At 35.6% G+C, this 22015-nt stretch overlaps 1 protein-coding gene across 1 annotated transcript; it reads right to left on the reverse strand.

The window, feature by feature from the left end:
* Positions 1–557: 557 nt before the first annotated feature.
* LOC110441698 lies at positions 558–20918 on the reverse strand. The gene is made up of 11 exons (XM_021484918.1): positions 20907–20918; positions 19150–19256; positions 12534–12734; positions 8778–9088; positions 6160–6311; positions 5678–5950; positions 4966–5061; positions 4387–4422; positions 2600–2659; positions 1957–2139; positions 558–1341 (listed from the first exon to the last, which is right to left on the reverse strand). The coding sequence occupies exons 3-11, from the start codon at positions 12728–12730 to the stop codon at positions 565–567; spliced, it is 2085 nt and encodes a 694-aa protein (XP_021340593.1). The 5' UTR covers positions 12731–12734; positions 19150–19256; positions 20907–20918; the 3' UTR covers positions 558–564.
* Between the last annotated feature and the right edge of the window lie 1097 nt (positions 20919–22015).

Raw genomic sequence — 22015 nt, forward strand, 5'->3', positions numbered from 1 at the left:
AGATATTTCAGAATCAGTCAAATTCACTGGATTTCCCCTCCAAGTAATCAGCTCGTGTGACACTTGTGGTTGTTGTTTAGATGTAGCTTCCCCCCGCACGCGAGTTTCACACATGTTTCCGTACCATCGGTCAATGTTCGAATCTAACGATGATCCACCTACAGCTTCGGTCAGAGATGTACCACCTACTGCTCCTCTCAGAGATGTACCGCCTTCTGCTCCTCTCAGAGATGTACCGCCTTCTGCTCCTCTCAGAGACGTATCGCCTTCTGCTCCTCTCAGAGATTTACCGCATTCTGCTCCTCTCAGAGATGTATCGCCTTCTGCTCTTCTCAGAGATGTACCACCTACTGCTCCTCTCAGAGACGTATCGCCTTCTGCTCCTCTCAGAGATGTACCGCATTCTGCTCCTCTCAGAGATGTATCGCCTTCTAATCTTCTCAGAGATGTACCGCCTTCTGCTCTTCTCAGAGATGTATCGCCTTCTGCTCCTCTCAGAGATGTACCGCATTCTGCTCTTCTCAGAGACGTATCGCCTTCTGCTCTTCTCAGAGACGTATCGCCTTATGCTCTTCTCAGAGATGTACCGCCTTCTGCACTTCTCAGAGACGTATCGCCTTCTGCGCTTCTCAGAGATGTACCGCCTTCTGCTCCTCTCAGAGATGTATCGCCTTTTGCTCTTCTCAGAGATGTACCGCCTTCTGCACTTCTCAGAGACGTATCGCCTTCTGCGCTTCTCAGAGATGTACCGCCTTCTGCACTTCTCAGAGACGTATCGCCTTCTGCGCTTCTCAGAGATGTACCGCCTTCTGCACTTCTCAGAGACGTATCGCCTTCTGCTCTTCTCAGAGATGTACCGCCTTCTGCTCTTCTCAGAGATGTATCGCCTTCTGCTCCTCTCAGAGATGTACCGCATTCTGCTCTTCTCAGAGATGTATCGCCTTCTGCTCTTCTCAGAGATGTACCGCCTTCTGCTCTTCTCAGAGACGTATCGCCTTCTGCTCCTCTCAGAGATGTACCGCATTCTGCTCCTCTCAGAGATGTATCGCCTTTTGCTCCTCTCAGAGATGATTTACCGAACTCTGCTCCTGTCAAAAGAAAACCACTTCCAGCTTCAGTTCGAGGTGAACCACTCACTGCTCCGGCAACATGTGAGTCAGAAGAATTACTCTCTTGTCTATTGCATACTATTTTCTTAACGCTGGTTTCGTCGTTTTCCTCTGTCGATTCAAAATGTTCATGATCAATTTCAAATGTATTTTTGACAAAAGTTTCATGTTCTGTTTCGCTTTCTGCAATTTTCATGACACAAGTTTCTTCATCTTGATTGTTCTCTATACCCTACAAATCGTAAACAAAGAAATATTATTCAATTGGGATATTTTAATAAATCTGATAATACTTACACAATACACTAACGACTGATTGTCTTGTTTTATTTTTGTAAATTGTTTGTATTTTCACTCAAATGAAAAGGAAACGCAAAGGTTTTACGTCAGGATCAACATCTTCACGTCACAACTGAACTGGTCGGCATTTGCAGTAAGTAAACAACTGATCTGGTCTGACTCTCAAGTTAGTATAAATGACCTATGCGGTCTACATAGTACTTATATATAACACTGCACTGCCGTGTTTTCCTATATACGATAACAATACGTTTCAGTTGGGCTAATATTCCTCCGTCGACCAGATAGCTCAATCAGTTTCAGTGAAAGTATACCAATCTGAAGTTCAGGGTTCGAATGATGGTCTAGTCCCGTCGAACCTTTTACAATAAGAACACTCCTGTTTTTATCTTAACTGTTTCCCATAAAAGTCCTGCAAGATATAGTTTCTTTACAGAAATGATTGATCAAAGCTATAGTCATGCCGAATAAAAAATGGTATCCAATAGATATCTAAGTTACAGTTTACGTAGTGGAACCGCGATCCTTAAGTTAGTTTACAACTTACTTGATCTAGTGTGACATTTAATGCTGACTTTCTATATGTCCATGACGACTTTGCGACCATACACAGGCAACACCTATTCTGGTAAGTATTGTGCCGGATGGACGCTGCCTGTGGTATTGGATTCCAGTCTGATCCCTTAAACGAGCCAAGGATTGTCGTGACCAATTCCTCATTGCATTTATTCTTTAAAATAAAAGCCGAAAATAAAAATAAATATTATCGTGCCTTTCTATATTTACCTATAGGAATAGCATAGCATGCAACATGTTTATTTAGTCTTAATTGTTTTTTTTTAGGAATTTTCAGAAGAGTTCATGAAAACGTTTGAAAGTGCTGCCAAGGCAACACAATATTATCTTGTACTAGGATAATATTATAGGGAAATAATTGTGATAAACATCATCTCAAAAAATCATTAAATTGAACACTTTTAACGAAGACATATTGGACATTTTGCTCCTTTTATCAAATGTTTATGCCATTCATCCCTAAAGTAACATGTGAACATTACCAAAATCAAAGTCCAGTTTAAATATATATACGGATGAATGAGTTAAATTCGTCTTGAACGTGTTTTATTTCCTATTACAGTGCTAAGTAAATTGGTGACGGACGCATGTGAAATGTTACACAATATACTCACAGCAATGTCCTCTTCGGAATCATCCGGCCAATTTTCTCGTGCTCTTTGTTTCAGATAATTCTAAATCAGAGACGGATTTCAGTTTTAAATGAAGACATATTATTAGTGATGCGACAATATAATTCCATTAATTGTAAGTATGTAAGGGAGGGAATTGTAAGTGTATCAAGCGCAGCGAGGTAAACTCCTGATTACACAGTCGTGAAATGATGAACGTGTACAAAAGCAAAGCGAGTTACTTTTTTTCCTGTTACCTCGCTTCGTTTTCCTGAATTTATATGTACAAAATCATTTTCAAAGCCGTAGAGAAAATACTAACGTATACCTTACTTTAATGGAAACACAACGATGTAACAACGTTTCGGAAAATAACACACTCTTTCCGCTAAGAAACAAACATTCAGACAGCACTCATCGTTTCTCTCAATCCATGTTTGTTCGTGTCTCTTATCTTGAGTAAACCTTATACATGTTGGTAATACGACGTAAATTACTACACAATCTTAATCTTGAAAGTATGGATAATCTACATTTATTTTGCGGTGGACACCATCAGACATTCTTCAGCATGGTAAACCGAACCGATATAGACAAAATGTCAGCTTTCATTTATCATCGCGATGTAAATTAGTGATAGTTATAAGGGACAATTTAGTGAAGAAATATATTTTATAATCTTGTCACAAAATACTTCATGATCATATTGTTTGATACTCCTTATGAACAATTCATGTTAAGAAAGTTACAAGAAGCAATGTTTTCTTGGTGTTTTTAATCAGCAATATAAAAATCATTAACTGTCCAACGGTACGTTTAAGCAGCAGCTGTCAGTGACTGTCTAGCTAACAAAATTGGCTTTCCTCTTTCCAGCCGAGGAGTGAAGGTAAACTCGCTTTATTCAGCTAGCCTCTTTGGCATTTAACATCTCAAACATCGTTATAAATGGGTAGTCTATATTACGTTTAAACCCTTTGATATCGTACTTTCTGCGTTTTGATATTCTCCTAGCGGTACCCTCTCACTGCGTGCATGTTCAAATTAAACATGTTCGTTTTTATTTAAATCCAAATGTGAACAGAAATATCTGATAAGACATATATGTTATAAAACTTTTGCTTGTGATGTATTGTGTACATTCAAGAATGCGTTATGTATAGTAACTGACACTGTGTTGTCTGTCGACAGCGTAGTGCTGTAATGTTTACTGCTCGCTGAAAGGCTGATATTGCGCTCTTTCGGTCGTAGCTATTTTTCTTATCTGCTTTCCCAAAAGATGAAACTGACCACACTGGACATTGGCTTCAGGTCACGTCATTATCAACTACGTACATTTTCGTATGACATACAGGTTTACAGTATCGACACGATTTTCAGGTTTGCCATTTGACTAAATAGCCCCTTTCAACGACTATAAGATTTCCGCGAAGTAAGGAATACCTTCCTCTACAACACTACCCATTGGCTGCCTATATTAATCAATTGTTTCCCTGACGTCATTTAGAACTCTGGGAATCCTGCAATAGTCATCAGGTACTGTAGACTTGCTCAAGTGTATGTCTGATATTTTCCTAAAAGAAGTTTCATTGAACATGAACACTGCATATTTTTTTCTCCAAAAGTCGCAGCTGTACTCTTACGAAATTTTAGTGACATATGAATGATTTACACAGCCTATGCATCCGCCTTCGCTACCTACTCTACCAGAAACAAGTCATATTATCATACCTATTATCTGCTTGAAAATAAGGAATCGTTAGCTATTCGAAATAATAATAAACAGTACTTACCCAGCATCGTTTCATGTCGTAATAAATGAAGGAAATCTTAATTTGTCAAGGCATATATGTCAGACTATTGATAAATTCCTGGTACAGCTACAAATACTTACTTTGTATGGGGATTTACAAAATATTTTATCATTTACATTGGAGGTTAAGTCAACTCATCGTGATATCTTGATACGGATTAGATAGGCAGAGACTGATTAACTTTCTTTACAAAACTGAGTTTTACTTTTATTTAAGGCCCATCTTTTCCACATTTATTTACCTTTCGTTATACACAAACTGATCAGTTAAAAAAATATGTTCTATTCATATATTAATAAAAATAATAATGACAATAATAATATATAATATTTGATATAGCGCCCTATCTAGCTAGAATTAGCCACTCTATTTAAAATTTATAATTAGTGAATCAATACCATGTTTGAGGAATTCGCAGGAACTGCCAGTCTTATGCCCTCTGGCTAGTATCTCCCCATGTTTGTATGCCTGTGTGTGTGCTGGAGTTGTATTGTGTTGTGACGTATTATATCTGACGTATCACGTGATCTAGTTCTTTGCATAACAAGTAAAAGATACGAAAAGGGCGTTCCTGTGCTGTCTGGGAATAACGATGTAATTTTGTGATTTGCAATCTGTATTCTTCCGCACAATGGAATAGAGTCTTCTCATCATCTGAAATGGAAAACAAAAGTATTTGGCACAGTTATTTTAATAACGACCAAATCTAATTAAAGGACAGGAAAAAACAATTGTAAGCATCGACAGGGATGGTCATAGGTTGGTTTCAAGGCAAACTAAATCAAAGACAGTATAGAACATTAAAGCAATCGAAAAGCAAATATTACATATTTTACATGTATTTTGCCCCTGCATTATAACTTCAGGGTCTGTTTACGATTTCCATATTCCAGACCTTAAATAAGGATGAACACATTTTTAAGGAAAAGGGAAGCACATATGCATAGTAAAAAAAAACTCTTGTATTACGTTGTGTATTTGAAGTTGGCAGGAAGTGTACATTTATTTATTTATAAAGTATTACAATGTTAGGTTAAAGGCAACAGACCAATTGTGTTTTTCTATATCAAAGACCATATCATAGATTCAGTTTATATATAACATCAACACAACAACGGAAAAATAATTAGCAACGCAAGCAAAATTACCTGACAGAAGTCTGGATAATTAATGAGAAGGAGGAATGTGAAGAAAACATCTATTGACCTTACCTCAAAGTTTTAGATTTTTTTTAAACGAGCATTACATATATAATGTCAGATATACATACCTGATGGAAAAGGTACACCGTACATCCTGTATAGAGACCTGTGGTGAAACTAATCGAACAAATGAAAATTATAAGCAGGTCGTTGAGGAAGGTGTCTGTTCCGTTCAGTTTCGTTATCAAAAAATACAATGAAGCGGACAATGTGACAATGCCCAAAGCCAAAAGCACCCAAAAACATAAGGATTTGCGATCAAAAGCAAAAACAGCGTATCGTTTAAGAAGGAAGTGGTCATTGGCGTCCTCCACAATCTCTCGGTAACATGTTTGGGACTCCTGTAACAGGACACAAAAACTGCTAGAAATACGTAAGAAAGAGGTCTCTAAGTACCCAAGTATGAAACTATATATTGGAGAAAATATATTAATTCAACTACGTTTTAGTTATATTTATTGATAAGAAATGATGAAAAACAATTTATATTTTCAGAACTGTTACGTGTATAAATTATTCTTGAAATTATATAAGAATTGTTTGACCATACCTCCACTGACCATGCTAACAACATATTCCTTTCATATTGAGATAAGTCACCAAATTCATAGCTTGAGCTGCACCAAAGTCTATGTGATGTTTCTGTCGGTTGGCACCGTATGATCTCTTGGCCATTTATATTCGGTGGGAGTGGAACATCAGCTAAAATTAAAATAAAAAGCACGCCGATAAGCAGTGAAGAAAACAAATTCCTTTTCAAAATTCTCAACCTACTTGTCTACTCCATGGAAGAGGAGCAGTAACATCCTTTACATGATGGTTATTAGTCCCCCACTGGGGGGGGGGGGGGAGGTTTGCACTCCGTCCGTCCGTCTTTCCGTCCGTTCTTCCATCCAAGAAGTTTGGATAATTTAATAATCAATAAATAATTATATTTATTATATTATTTATGTAGCTAAATTGGTGGTTACATATTACCGAGATTAACTGTTACCAGATAAATGATGGATACATATTACCGAGATAACCGGTTATCAGATTAATGATGTTGTCATATTACCGAGAATAGCTGTTAACAGATTAGATGATGTTTTTCTTTTATCGAGATGAGCTGTTACCAGATAAATGATGGTTACATATTACTTAGATTAGCTGTTACCAGATGAATGAGGGTTTATATATTACTTAGATGAGCTGTTGCCGGATGAATGAGGGTTACATATTACTTAGATTAGCTGTTACCAAATTATTGATGGCTACATAATACCGAGATTAGCTGTTACCAAATAAATGCTGTTGTCATATTACCGAGAATAGCTGTTAACAGATTAACGATGGTTACATATTACTTAAACAGGCTGTTACCAGACGAATGAGGGTTACATATTACCGAGACTAACTATTACCAGATTCATGATGGTTACGTATTACCGAGATTAGCTATAACCAGATTAAATGATGGTTACATATTACCAACATGAACTGTTACCAGATTCATGATAGTTACATGGTATCGAGACTAGCTATAACCAGATTAATGATGTTTTTATATTACCAGATGAACTGTTACCAGATTAATGATGTTTTTATATTACCAGATGACCTGTTACCAGATTATTGATGTTTTTATATAACCAGATGAACTGTTACCAGATTAATGATGTTTTTATATATTACCAGATGAACTGTTACCAGATTAATGATGTTTTTATATCACCAGATGAACTGTTACCAGATAAATGATGTTTTTATATTACCAGATGAACTGTTACCAGATTAATGATGTTTTTATATAACCAGATGAACTGTTACCAGATTAATGATGTTTTTATATATTACCAGATAAACTGTTACCAGATTAATGATGTTTTTATATTACCAGATGAACTGTTACCAGATAAATGATTGTTACATATTACCAAGATTAACTATTACCAGATTAATATTAATGATGTTGTCATATTATCGAGATGAGCTGTGACCAGATTAATGATGGATACATAATACCGAGATTAGCTGTTACCAAATAAAGGCTGTTGTCATATTATCGAGAATAGCTGTTAACAGGTTAAATGATGATTACATATTACCGAAATGAGCTTTTACCAGGTAAACGTTGCATGGGTACATATTTCCGAGATGAGCTGTTACAAGATTAATGATGGTCACATATTACCGAGATTAGCTGTCACCAAATTAACGATGTTGTCGTATTACCGAGAATAGCTGTTACCAGATTAAAGGAGGAGGGTTACATATTACCGAGATGAACGGTTACCAGTTAAACGATGGTTACATATCATTTTTATTAGCTGTTACCATATTAATGATGGTTATATATTACTTAGACAAGCTGTTTCCAGATTAGTGATTGTAACTTATTCCTTAGGTTAGCTGTTTCAAATTAATGATGTTTACATATTACCAAGATTAACTGTTACCAAATTAATGATGGTTACTCATTTCGGAGATAAACTGTTACCAGATTAGATGATTGTTTTATTTTACCGAGATTGGCTGAAACTGATTAAATGATTGTTTTATTTTACCGAGATTAGCTGTAACTGATTAAATGATTGTTTTATTTTACCGAGATTAGCTGTTACGAGATTGCATGAGGGTTTTATATAACCGAGATTAGCTGTTAAGAGTTTAAATGAGGGTTTTATTTAACCGAGATTAGCTGTTAAGAGATTAAATATTTGTTTTATATAACAGAGATAAGCTGTAACGAGATTAAATATTTGTTTTATATAGCTATTACTAGATTGACATATGGAAAGGTATTACCAAAATCAGCTGGTATCAGATTAAATGATGATTTTATATCACCGAGATTAGCTGTTATCAGATTGAATGATGGTTTTATGTTACCGAGATTAGCTGTAACGAGGTTAAATAATTGTTCAATATTACAGAAATAGCTGATATGATTCAATGATGGTTTTTATGATACCGAGATAAGCTGTTACAAGGTTAAATGATGGTTATATGTTACCTAAATTAGCTGTCATAAGATTAAAATATGGTTATGCATTACCAAGTTCAGCTTTTACAATATTAAATGCTGGCTATTTATTACCGGGATTAGGTGTGACAAGATTGATGGTTACATTTAATGTAAGTTTCATTAGCTGAAACGAGATTAATGAAATGGTTGTTTATTACCAAAACCATCAAATGCCTTTTCCACTTTACGTCCAACGTCCTTGACCTCCAGTTCCGCACCGTTTATATAGGTCATATAATCCAGCTTTAGAGGCATTTTAGACTCATCCAATCGTAGAACTATCATGAAATCATTTCGGCCGATATCAGCGGCGTACTTGTGTGCCATATCCACCTCCTTATCACACATGGCACTCTGTAAAAAATGCTGCGATACCACGAGGAGCAGTTTGTGACATGTCTGAATGGTTGTCTCGATGTTCCGCATAACGGAAACCCCATAGGAAAAGTCATGTTCGGCCAACATACATCTGAAAAATACAAATTATTCATAGTATACCTTTGATTACTATTAACGCATACCATGTACAAAAAGTCGACACAAATACTTGATTTTCTTCTACTTTATAAGGTATAATTTTGGATTATATCTTACACTTCATAAGATAATGCATTAATATCAAATATCACAATAGCTAAAATACGTTTTAAGATTAAAATTCACACATGCTAAGATAACAAATGTAGATTATACCTCACACTTGATAGGATGAAAAATGAAGATTATACCTCCCATTTGATAAGATAACAAATGTAGATTATACCTTACACTTGATAAGATAAAGGATGAAGATTATACCCCACACTTGATAAGATAACGAATGTAGATTGTACCTCACACTTGATAAGATAACGAATGTAGATTATATCTCACACTTGATAAGATAAAGAATGAAGATTATACCTCACACTTGATAGGATGAAGAATGATGATTATACCTCATACTTGATAAGATGAAGAGTGAAGATTATACCTCACACTTGATAAGATAACGAATGTAGAATATACCTCACACTTGATAATATAAAGAACGAAGATTATATCTTACACTTGATAAAATTACGAATGTAGAATATACCTCACACTTGATAAAATAAAAATAAATGTAGCCCATACTTCACACTTGATGAGGTAACGTATTATAATTGCATCTACTACTTGATACAGTACATTACAATAACTTTATGTTTTAGCAAAATCATTAAAAACTTTTGTTTTATTGAGGAATCTATTACGTATAACCAAGCACAAGTCCGGCTTTATATCTGGTGATTCAACAGTTATTTGAGGATTGTTTATATATGATGAAATATTTATCAATATGGACCATGGTAATGGGCTTACAACTTACAGTAGTTTTACCTCACACTTGATAGGGTACTTTGCAATAACTTTATTTTTTTGGAGGACTCTTGCTTATTATATATAATGAAATATTTAGCAATATTGACCAGGGGGAAAAATAGATTTATATTGTGTGATTTCTGTAAAGCGGTTGACAGTTATTTAGCAGATAGATAGCAAAGAATTAGCACTGAATGGTATTATTCCCGGTTTAGAGTTATAATTGCTTGGGTACCCCAGGGGTCTATTCCTGACCCAGTTATGTTTCTTCTTTCCATTAATGATACATTGTTTTACTGTTAGTCTTTCTACTAACATTAAGCTTTTTGCAGATTACAATTCTTTGTATTTAAATACTGACAGAAATCCAGCAGCACAGGCAGCCCTAGCTCTCACAAATGGCCTTGTTAATATCAGTGAATGGGCAGTATATTGTATATAAAGGAGGGTGCTAATTTGAGCCTTCCGGTGGCTATCACCGATAAGTTTAACTTTTTTGTATAAACATACCTTGGAATTATGACGTCAATATATGACATGAAATTGAGGTCAGCTTAGAGAACGGGGTTCAATTGGAAGACCAACATCACAAATGGCATCTTTTTGACAAATTTAAATGTTTTATTTTTCAAGGTTTCTTCAAAAATGTGACGTATTGTATAACAGTAAGTCAACAAATAATAAAAATGGCCAAAAACAAATAGCACATAGTAGGTCACTGTTATATATCGGCTTAATTATGTCAACGATTCTCTCTATTTTGTGCATGAATACGGAATAGTTTTTATAAGTATCTTAACCAAATCTCAGGAAATAGGGGTCGAATTGAGAGGGAAGGGGGGGGGGGGGGGGGTACTTTTGGCAATTTGTTTTTAAACGTAAGGCGCACTGTTATCTTTTATCTAGACATGCATCCCACTTTTTTTGCAATGTTACCCTGATCTCGATTCGAATACAAGAAGATACTGATATTAGGTCATGTTCAGGTTTTTATCCGAAAAACTTAACGTTTCAATTTATATACGATATAGAAAGCCCTGATAAATAAAAAAAGGGAAAATGTTTCTTTTATTTACTTCTATTTCGTTTAAAGAAAGATGCCTTACAATAGATGAGAAGGTAGTCAGGTTTGGTTGTTAGTCTTTCTCTATATACATAAAATACTATTATTTTTGTAAAATCCAACTTGTTTTGCATGCATATATACATAGTATGCTCGTAGACATTTGGTCAAGTCCTCCTTTTATGCTCTGTTGAGTGCCATATATACATGGAAGAAAAGAGAGTAAAAGTGTTGTAGTATGATAGCATCCCCATATGTTTCTATATTGGAGTTACCTCCCTTGCTTTATCACAACGTTACTGTTGTATATTATTTTTCATTTCAAAGTTAATTTAATCTCAATGAATAAATACTGTGATAATATGTTGGAGCAATGTTTTGGCCAATCATGAAAGAATTTATTTAGCCTGAGCCTGTTATTCAATCCATTTGACTATAACAATTTATCAATAGATATGCTGAATTAAAATCTAACACAACCCCAAAACTCGATGGCGGTAGATCCGTATATGTACACCCGTAAGTTACAAAAGCACGTTACAGTGTACAAAACAGATGAGCTGTGTTAACCCTACAATATAACCAGTTCATCGGGATGTGATTTATTTTTAAATATATGGCATACGGAAGGGAGTAGGGCCAGTAAAGACAAATAATTCTCTTGTTTATAACTTGAAATTTCGACTTAATTACTCGAAATTGCGAGATAATAACGTTGAATTCTAACGTTCGAGTTTGTACCAATAAATAAACGAAATTGATTGATTTTTGTAATTGGCCCTTGCAGGGTCTCCATGTTTCGACAGCAAACGGGTGGTTGTGTATACTTAAGGATATTTTAATTCACGGTAACATATTCGCAGCTTATTTAATTTTGCGTAATCATTAATATAGCAGGATTAAATCATATTTACATTTGATTACGTGTACTTTGTTTGTTTGATTTTGTTTAACGTCCTATTAACAGCTAAGGTTATTTAAGGACGGCCTTCCCTGTGTGCAAGATGCATGCGTGTAGTGTATGTGTGTGTATTTTGGGAGGCTGCGATATGTTCGTGTTTGTCTCCTTGTGATAGCGCGGAACTGATGCCGACTTTATAGTGCTACCTCACTGAAATATACTGCCGAAGACACCAAGCAGACGCCCCACCCGGTCACATTATACTGACAACGGGTGAACCAGTCGTTCCACTCCTAATTTGCTGAGCGTTAAGCAGGAGTAGAAACTACCATTTTAAAAGACTTTGGTATGTCTCGGCCAGGGGACAGAACTCAAAGCCTTCCTCACAGGGGCGAACGCTCAACAAATGGCCAAAAGTGAGGCATTGTCAAGGGAGACATTAGGAAGAAGAAAGTTATTTAGAAAGGAGAGAAGAGATAAGGTCCCAAATTTAGTCGCCTCTTACGATCATGCAATTGGGACAGCAGGTACAATTCTTACGCCATACCTGCAGGATCAGATTACGTTTACTTAAAATTCATGTACATGTACATTGTAAATACTCACTTGAAACCCAATCCTTCCAAAACGTTTTTCAGACGCAGTACATAGGACTCATCGTGCGACGAGTAAGATATGAAGATATGGTACGTTTTCCCGGGCGGTAAACTTCTCTGAGGCCTTATTGTTCTTTGTTGACAAACATTGTTTGCAGGTTCAATGTTTACTTCGGGTAATAATGGAACGATTTCGTCACCAGACATTGCTCTGGAAAACAAAAGCGCATGACATTATAAGAAAGTCGGCAATGTTGTCAAGTTCATACCAATTCACATTAGAACAATAGTACCAAAGTTTATCGAGAGAAAGTACAAAATTTGTATTGATCACCATTTTGATATAGTGTGATTCAAGTGAGTGTTGGTTTGTTTGAAAAATACCAATCTTCCTGACAGTATTATAAACTCAATGCGTCACCGAAGTTGAACATATATAACGATATTATCGGTTTTATAGGATCCTTGCCATACTAATTGTTTCTTAATGGATGAAATGACAATGTGGTGCAGTACAAATGTCAAGTTTAATTAGTGTTCTGTATCGATTTTCTCAATTTTTAACTACATGTCTCTTTACTTCATATTTCTCGTGAATACATTATTATACATATTGCATGCACATCTATAAATTCCAAAATGTACAGGCAGTTGAAGCATAAATGAGCATCGGTAGGCAGTTTTAAGCACTGTCGATGCACTACAATATATGTATCTCCCTGATGTACTGCAATGAATGTCTGTTCCCGTCTGGTCCAAGTTAAAAACAATTGGAGTCTCAATGACGTCAATACCATGGGAAACTGAACATTACAGGTCCCTTATTTCTACCCAATATCATCTACTGATGACGAGTTATGACATAAGCTGTGTCACTTCGACCCCTACGTGCTTGCTGGCCCACCAGCGTTGTAGGCAGTCTGGCGAGTGTAATATCAATGTGAAACAATGTCTAGTTGGTGGTCATACCCCCAGTTCACCTTAGACCATAACTCCAAGCTAGCACCAGACATGTGTAAAGTGCCGATGTACACGAAAAATAATAATGATTTACTTGTGCGTACAACTTCTAAAACTAACACATTTCATCTAAAATGCTCAAACAATAAAATGATATTTGGTATACACAGAAAAAATACCATGATGCTATAAAAAAACTATTTATAACAAGTACTAATTGTAATGTGGACCATTACAGAAATCCCCCAAACCCCCGCAGTTATAATCGCAGTGCAAAAATACACCTACATTCAAAACATGAGCAAAATCTACTAATATTTTATTTCGACAAATCAGAGGCCGTGGCGGCAATCTTGGTTGACCGATCGGAAAATGAAAGGTCTTTTGCACGCCCCTTACCATGATGAACACTTGTGTAAAATTCCGTTAATATCTGTTCAATAGTTTTTGAGAAATATGTCGGAAATATTTACGGCGGAACAGGAATAATAAGATGCATCAGTAAAGGATCGCAATGACATAGTACACGTACAATGTATATACTAAATTTGAGTGAAATCGAACAATTTCTAAATTGCGATCAATCGGAAGACTCTGTGTGGTTGCTTCGGTAACGAAACCTATGTGATTGAATTCGCAAACTTCTAATACCCCTATATACTAATTTTCATCAAAATCGAACAATATTTAAAGTGCGACCAATCAGAAGCCTCCATGTGGTTGCTGTGTGGTTGCTTTGGCAACGAAACCTATGCGGGTGAGATCGCTGTCTCCTAATACACCTATATATATAACAATTTTCATAAAAATCAAACAATATATAAATTTCGACCAAGTAGAAGCCTCCGTGTGGTTGCTATAGCAACGATCTGATCGGAATGTAAAACCCCTTGGAAACCTCTTACCATACTCATATATATGTTTACAAAGTTTCATTAAGCTCTGTCCAGTGTTCTATGAGAAAACGCCCGGACAAGTTCACGGCGGAAGTTATTAAAAGAATAATAATAATAGCTAGTAATAATTGTAACTGATGGCCGTTCCAAAAATTCCCCAAACTGCATCCCTCAAAACCCCTATGTACCAATTAATGCCAGAATCAGACCACAGCTTAATTTCGACCAATCAGATGGCTTTATTTCGATACCATGGCAACTGAGCTGTTCGAAACTGTTACCATTGTGTTCGGCATTCCTAAGAATCCTTATGTACCAATTTTTACCGAAATCAGTGCCCAAAGTCTCCAAAACCGAAAATAAGGCTCTGGCGGCCATCTTGGACTTCCGGTCGAGATAAAAATAGCTGCTTGCACACCTAGACCCCTCATGCTATTCTTACACATATTTTACCTAGTGAATTTATTGCCACAGAAGATCTTTCACTAGGTAAAATCTGTGTTAAGAATGGCACAGTTGGAATACTACATTTGGAAAATCTATATGGCAAAGAAATAAAATGGGTCAAAAATGAACATTTTCAATGAGTTGACTAACATTGGAATATAAAAGTCAATATTTGGGGTCGAGGAAACACATGACAAAAAAAATCTAAATTAACAACCGTATCTATTTCAAAATATACAATTACATCAATGTTAAATACAGACACCACAGAAGGGACTCCTACCCAGAAACTGACTTATTTTTACTGGGACTTCAAGTAAAAAGCATTTTATCCGCAGTGACTCGTGATCTCACGGGCGCCGCCATATTGTTTTCACCTGTTGATGATTGTAAATTCATACTTATGCTTACAATGCCATCACAGATGTAACAATCACTATGAACATGCTGTAAATTGTTTAGGGAGAGATTCATAAATATACACGCTGCAATTCACAGTCCAAAACATCCTGGAATTTCTTCGTAATCTTGAAATTAGGAGGTCTACAGTCGATAAGTACTTCACGGCAATGCGTACGAAGATATTAACGAGCTTGTTAAAATATTTATATTACAAAGTTGAAATAAAAGTTATTAGGTAAAATATTATTAATTAAAATTAATTGCATATATATTCATGTCGTTTTGTAATAATTCTCCGCCAAAGTTATAATTACAAGTTAGAAAATAAATGTTAATGTCGTGTTGTGACCATCCAGCGTAAGTTTTATATTTGCACTGCAATGCTCTTTTGATGTGAAATCGACATACGATGAACGGTTAACAAATCCAAACATCCGGCTAAAGAAAAGATAAACAAATATTTAAAACACTTTTTCTTGTTTTTACTACTTTCAGCTAGGATATTTCATTTTATTTTATTGCTATTATTACCCCTCTGGTTATGTTTCATTGTTGTCTAAAAAATGTATTTTGACTTGAAGATCTGTTCGAATTGTACGGAAGCACATGGCTGAAGGTTTGGTTAAGGTGCAAAGATTTTCAGTGAAATTCCAAAGAACAAGGAGGAGACTGTTTGCCATCACTTTGGCCTAGGCGGTGGCTGGCACATGAATAAAAGGAAAGGTGGAAGTGGTGGAACCCAAGCAAGGATAAGCCAGTTTATCAATATGAAACCACGAGGAAAAGTTTTAAAGTGAAAAAACAGGAAAAGAGCAGTGAACACATTGTCGAATGATGCTGATACTAAAAGTGACAATCATCGGATGACGCGAAGCGGCAAAGAGGGGTTGAGATTTAAATTTGTCACGAGTGACAAGCGCCAATATCTTAATATTCATGCATGTCAGTGTGAAAAAGCGTTGGATTTGGCTGCTGGTGGACAATCCCTCATTAGACTTGTTTCTGGTATATTGGCGTACGGCCTGGCATCAGTAATATCTGCCAATTGTAAATGATGTGGTTTGTCCTTTTCCCTGGTGACGAGTAGAAAGTTGAACACGGACAACAGTCGCCACTATGATATTAATGTACGTGCTGTTTGGGGAAGCACGGCAACTGGCAAAGGTTCGGCTCATCTAAATAAGACGTTGGGAACCATGGACTTGCCTGGGATAAAACGAGATACATTTTCTAAAATTGAAAGTGAAATCAGTACATGGTGGAAGCAGGTGTTTGAGGAGGAGTTTGCTGGATGCTGGCATAGTGTAACGAAACCATGCAATATAGATGGACAGCTACAATGAAGGAGTGCCAACCGTCATAACAGATTGCGGCTGGAGTAAGAGAACTCACAAATACTCCTATAATCCACTGTTTTTTTTTAAATTAACATTGGAGCTTATACAAAACGTGTACTCTATATTGGAATTCACAATAAGTATTGATAATATACATCTGTAGCCAAGCAGATGCCATACATCACAACACAACTGCTTTAAAAATTGGGATGGAGCGAGTCATGCAATGGAAGGTGATGTGATTTTAGAAGGGTTACATCAAGCAGGAAAAGTCCGCGGTGTACGTTTGTACGTTACACGAAGTTTATCGGTGATGGTGACTCATCTGTATCAGGAGGAAGTGTATATGTGGTAAAAAAATTATATAAAAGTCGAATGCGCAAACCATGTAGGGTTGTCAACGATTAGCCAGTTAACCGGTTATTCGGTCGGAAGAAAATCAATAACCGAATAGTCGGACATGTACTAACCCCTTTTGGATGCCGAATGTTTCCCTGGCTTAGCCCTACAAAATATCTATAGATACGACCAAAATCGGATAGTTTTGTAATAAAAAAAGTGTTCAGGGATTACATTTTAGTGCTAATTATGTACTCTATTGTAAATTCTGACAAAGAGATGTCGCCAACACCATAAACAAAATCTATGATACAAAGATGTGAAATATAAACTTTAAGAGAAAGAACGCGCTTTTACATGCAAGATGTAAATATAATCTGAAGTGTACACACTTGAATGAGCATGCATGTATTAGAACATTTGTCACGCAAATTATGTTCTAAAGAGCAATATTACCTCATATTATTTCGAGTATAGATAACTGTCATTGAATCCCGTCTTACTGCATTCCGACATTTGTTGTCCATGAAATATACTTACTGAGGAAACATGCAACTATTTCCTGCGTTGAAATACACGAGTTAGCTATCATGCTAATAATATATACATGTATGTTTGTGGTGTAAAAACGTTTTAGAAACAACATTTCCTACACATATATTGTGTTAGTTGCTGTTTATCTTTTGATTACCAAATTGACCGAATAGCTGGTTACTCGATCGGCGGATTGTTCGAGTAACCGGTTACCAATATTTTACCGGTTTGCCAACCCAACTAGTAACAGAACAGTCCATATACGAAGGACGCAATACGTTGAGTAAATATGTGCGTTTTCGCATGGTGAGTGCTGTACGATGTGCAATAAGGATTCATTCAAAGGAAGTGCAGTGTTGTTAAAAAGCAATGTGTTGGTAATGTGTTATCGAGTTTACCAAGTCTGAAAATAAGATTAACACTTTTGTTGGACAAATCTTAACAAATCATTCGTGATTACTTTCAGTATTCCAGCAAAGAACACATCTGTTCCTGTAAAATATATTTTTCTGTTATATAAAATAAAATATGTCTGTATAATTTTTTTGGACAAATCAGCTATGCAATCAGGAGGAAAAGAAGATTGCATAGCTCCTTAATCAAGATAAAGGCATAGTTCAGGATTTTCTAACAAAAGTATGCAATTATCAGGATAAACAGGTATACAATTAAAAGAAAATAAAGTTTAGATCTTTCGATATATACATTACATGACCGTGATGTTGATTGACAATGTAAGTATTAATAAATATTTTGCAGAAGTAGACAGTTTTTTGACTGCAGAATACACCATCAGTAGATTACAGACCATGGAGGCACCACCGAATGGTTAAGTGGTAGTGTCTTATCCTACTGCAAGGAGTAAATGTTTGGATTCATAGGGCAAGTTCATGGTGGGTAACCTGCATGGTAATGAAAATGCAATGAAATTGGCTAAAATCACTATCTTTATGTAAAAATTGACATTGATATAAATTTTACTATAATTGTAGTTTGCGTTATTGGGTCGCCACACCTTTTAGACAAAAGTAGTCCCAACCTCTGAAAATGGCTTCCATGTTCGGCAAATGCCAAATTGAATTTTGAATTTACTATAAAAATATATTATTTGTTAAATTAACATTAATTCTGTCTAGCATCAACTTTAATAGATATTATATTTTCATTTTATCTGTATCTTTCACAGATTGAAAACTTCATACATTTTGTGGATTTCTCGATAGTCATACTACACTTACAATGTAGTAAGAATTCTGTTTACTTAGCAGCATATATCATATGTGTATGTTATATATATATAAATGACTTTGTGACACTTTGAAATTTTAACTTCCAAAAGGGGGTCATGAACCTTACATTTGTTATCGTATACTATAACACGTACACACACCTCAGCGGGTGAACTACATACGCGTAAACATGTTATGCATGAGTAACGCCCATACGTATCTAGCCTACATATACAGTGCATGCACAGTATAAGTTTACATATATCAAAGTATACAAAGAATAGTAGGATTATTAGATATTGACACTTACCTTGGTGGTCACGATGACTCTATGTCTGGTTTTCGTCTTCTTCAAAATGACACACAACTTACATGTACAATGGCTAATGATTGTGTGTGAACATTGCTTACCCTTGAATAGCGGAACGAAATATCAAACACATAAAATACAGAAATATCACGTACCATCATAATATACTTACTGACAGAAGTTTTCCCTGTAGTTTTGTTTACATCCCGTAGATATCTTGTCCTTTGACTCGTATAATGTACAAGAAAACGAAGCAATCCTGGGTACGTGATTGATTGGCTATATTTAGACACAGAAAGGAATTCAACACACATACCCTAAACACCATGGATGGACACCAGCTTCGAGTGTTTGTGGTAATGTTGTCGTCCATTGTTATACAGGTAAGGAGCTGATTTTCATCATATATAAACAATTTGTTATATTTCTGTAGACACACAAATATTACCTATTGGTTTTGTGTTTCAGTTCTGATCAACAAGGCACCTGTTAAAATATATTCTTGTCTTAAAATATGTAGTCAAGCGGCTCATTCCTTCACTAAACTAAGTCTGTGCTCATGTTTTTGTTGAGGTAACAGATACACGACATGTACAACTGTTCAGTGTTCCCCTTAAACAATCAAATTATTTACCTCCCCTTTCCTTAACAGAGACGAGTATATGTTTAGATTGCTTCCATTTTAAAAGAATGTTCTATGTGAATTTATTCCTGGCGATAAAGAATACTGGAATCTACCTAATATATTGCCAAATCTAACATTCACGGAGAACATTTAACTTTAATACAGAACATTAACTGTTTATTTTTACATTTGAACTAATTTGACTTCTGCAGGTTAAATTTAGGTCAAAGAAAAAAACCCATAACAATAAAATATATTTTACAGACATTTTTTTTATCAGGGAATATGCTAATTTGCATGTAAACATATTGCTATAGCAAGGTAATTTGTTTTAGATTAATTCAATCTCATCATCTTTATTCAATTGAGTCACTACATGATAAAGGAATTAAAATGATGGTATTTCAAAGAAAACTGTTTTGTTTGTCAGTTCCTTTTCAAAATGTTAGCTTTGGACTTTTCTCCACAGATTTGAAACAGATTCCAAGAGAAATGTTCAGTCTACTGACACTTAAAATTTTGGCTCAAGACTCAAAAACTTGTGGAGAAGTATTTGACATTTTTTTTTCTATGTAATAATAATATCAAGGAAATGCCTTTCAGCTAAACAACAAAAATTCTATTGATATAGAACAAATTTTGCTTGAGAATCAACTTTTTGAAACAGTCCTTTTTAAATATATAGCACAGACACTCAATCCATATTGATATGAATTATTTGAAATTTAAATCTTTATAGTACACAATTTCAAATCCTTCAACCGCGGGACATGTCAGGTATATGTATGTATAATGGAAAATATTATTTAATAATTGGGCATTACAGTTTATATATGCTTTATAGAAAAAAAGGGATCTAAAGACAGACTAGAAATATATTGTACTCCATATATATATGCTGTGATGCAAACTTAGCATGTGACATGTGCCTGTAATCCACAGCTAATAGTTAAATATTATTTGAAGCCAATCAAAGTTGTACAGTACTATATTTACATTTGCTCTGCATCCTTCCATTGCAATGCATTTAAAAGGCAGATGTTGTTATGAGACTATAACAGCATTTGTTATTGCAACGTCATCAATCTCTTGTGTAACGTCATACATTTCATTGTTGTCAAGACTGAATTTGCTGTTCAAAGAACTGTTCGAAATGACTAAATAAGACGGAACTACTCTATTGAAATAAAAATATAAACAATGAATATTTTGGCAAATATTGGTATGAACCTATAAGTAGGGATGGTTAAGGCATATCTGCGCTCCCAGCTCACACCTTGCGCGCACTCTGCCGCACCACTCACCCTACGCGCACCACCCCAGTGACTCCATAGACACCAACACCATTATGTCAGCTAAAGATTGACATATCTGTACACTAGCCCTACACACAAAACCCATTCGTCATGGTCACTACACACCGCCAACGGTAGCCTACACCTACACAGACATCTAACATACCAATACGGTTACCTAGTGTAATGCGGATGTGTGTATACACCTTATAAGACCACGTCTCTCAATTCTCAAGCAGTCTGGAAAAACCTACGTTGAGCTAAAATAACTCTGATACTTCACGCTAGTGAGGGATCACTACATAAACCTATAGGAGGGATGAGGTGTCGTAGGACACCCATTTCATACAGTGCACCTGTAAATGTATATAACAAGGACAAAAATGAATATTAACATCTATTATCTTATGATTATAATAACAAGAAACATATCACGACATAATCATAGTTCAAATCATTAAACATACATTCATTGGTACAATATATTGAGTGTATAAACACGGACATATATAAAACTATTTTGCATAGACAATACAAGAAACACAACCTAAATACAATTAAAATCATTAAACACAGCTAACAGTAGATCAAAACTTTAACCATTTTATGGTATTTGCTAGGACAAACAATTTTACTGATATCCCAAACTAACTATAGGTTTTCGTTCTAGTCTCAGACGTTAGCACGCTTTCCATTCTTCAGCTCCTACCTATCGCTTCAGTCATCAAATCATTTCGTAACCGCAAGTCGGTAACTAAGCATGAACTGCTCAGTTGACTTGGCCACATACATTTGCCGGTAGAGTTATCACCTATGATGCAAGTCTATTTGATATAACCGAACACTTGTATATTTCTGATGGCCGGGTATCAGCTAACATTTATTTGCTGATACTTTGTCTGAAGGGTTCGACAACTTATCCTTCTCGACACGGGGTGACCATTTACCTAATTCGGACCATCAATAAGTAAATCCAGTGACCTCAGTCATCAGGACGTTGTCTGCTGGACATCTAGATGGATGTTTACCTCAAGACCCCTTGTGTTCAGTGGAAGGCTTGGCACTTACACGTCAAGTCTTCATTGTGAACTTGCGACATAAGTTGTTAAACCGTGGTT

This window comes from Mizuhopecten yessoensis, unplaced genomic scaffold, assembly GCF_002113885.1.
Source record: "Mizuhopecten yessoensis strain PY_sf001 unplaced genomic scaffold, ASM211388v2 scaffold716099, whole genome shotgun sequence".
In the NCBI taxonomy this organism is placed as follows: domain Eukaryota; kingdom Metazoa; phylum Mollusca; class Bivalvia; order Pectinida; family Pectinidae; genus Mizuhopecten; species Mizuhopecten yessoensis.

Bases quoted from the DNA above. Each gene is read 5' to 3' on its own strand.
- LOC110441698 (XM_021484918.1), bottom strand. From the start codon at position 12,730: ATGTCTGGTGACGAAATCGTTCCATTATTACCCGAAGTAAACATTGAA. The intron at 5,062-5,677 runs GTATGTATATCT...TTTCCATTTCAG, and splicing joins CGGTGTACCTTTTCCATCAG to ATGATGAGAAGACTCTATTC. The intron at 2,660-4,386 runs GTAAGTACTGTT...TCTCTGATTTAG, and splicing joins ACGACATGAAACGATGCTGG to AATTATCTGAAACAAAGAGC.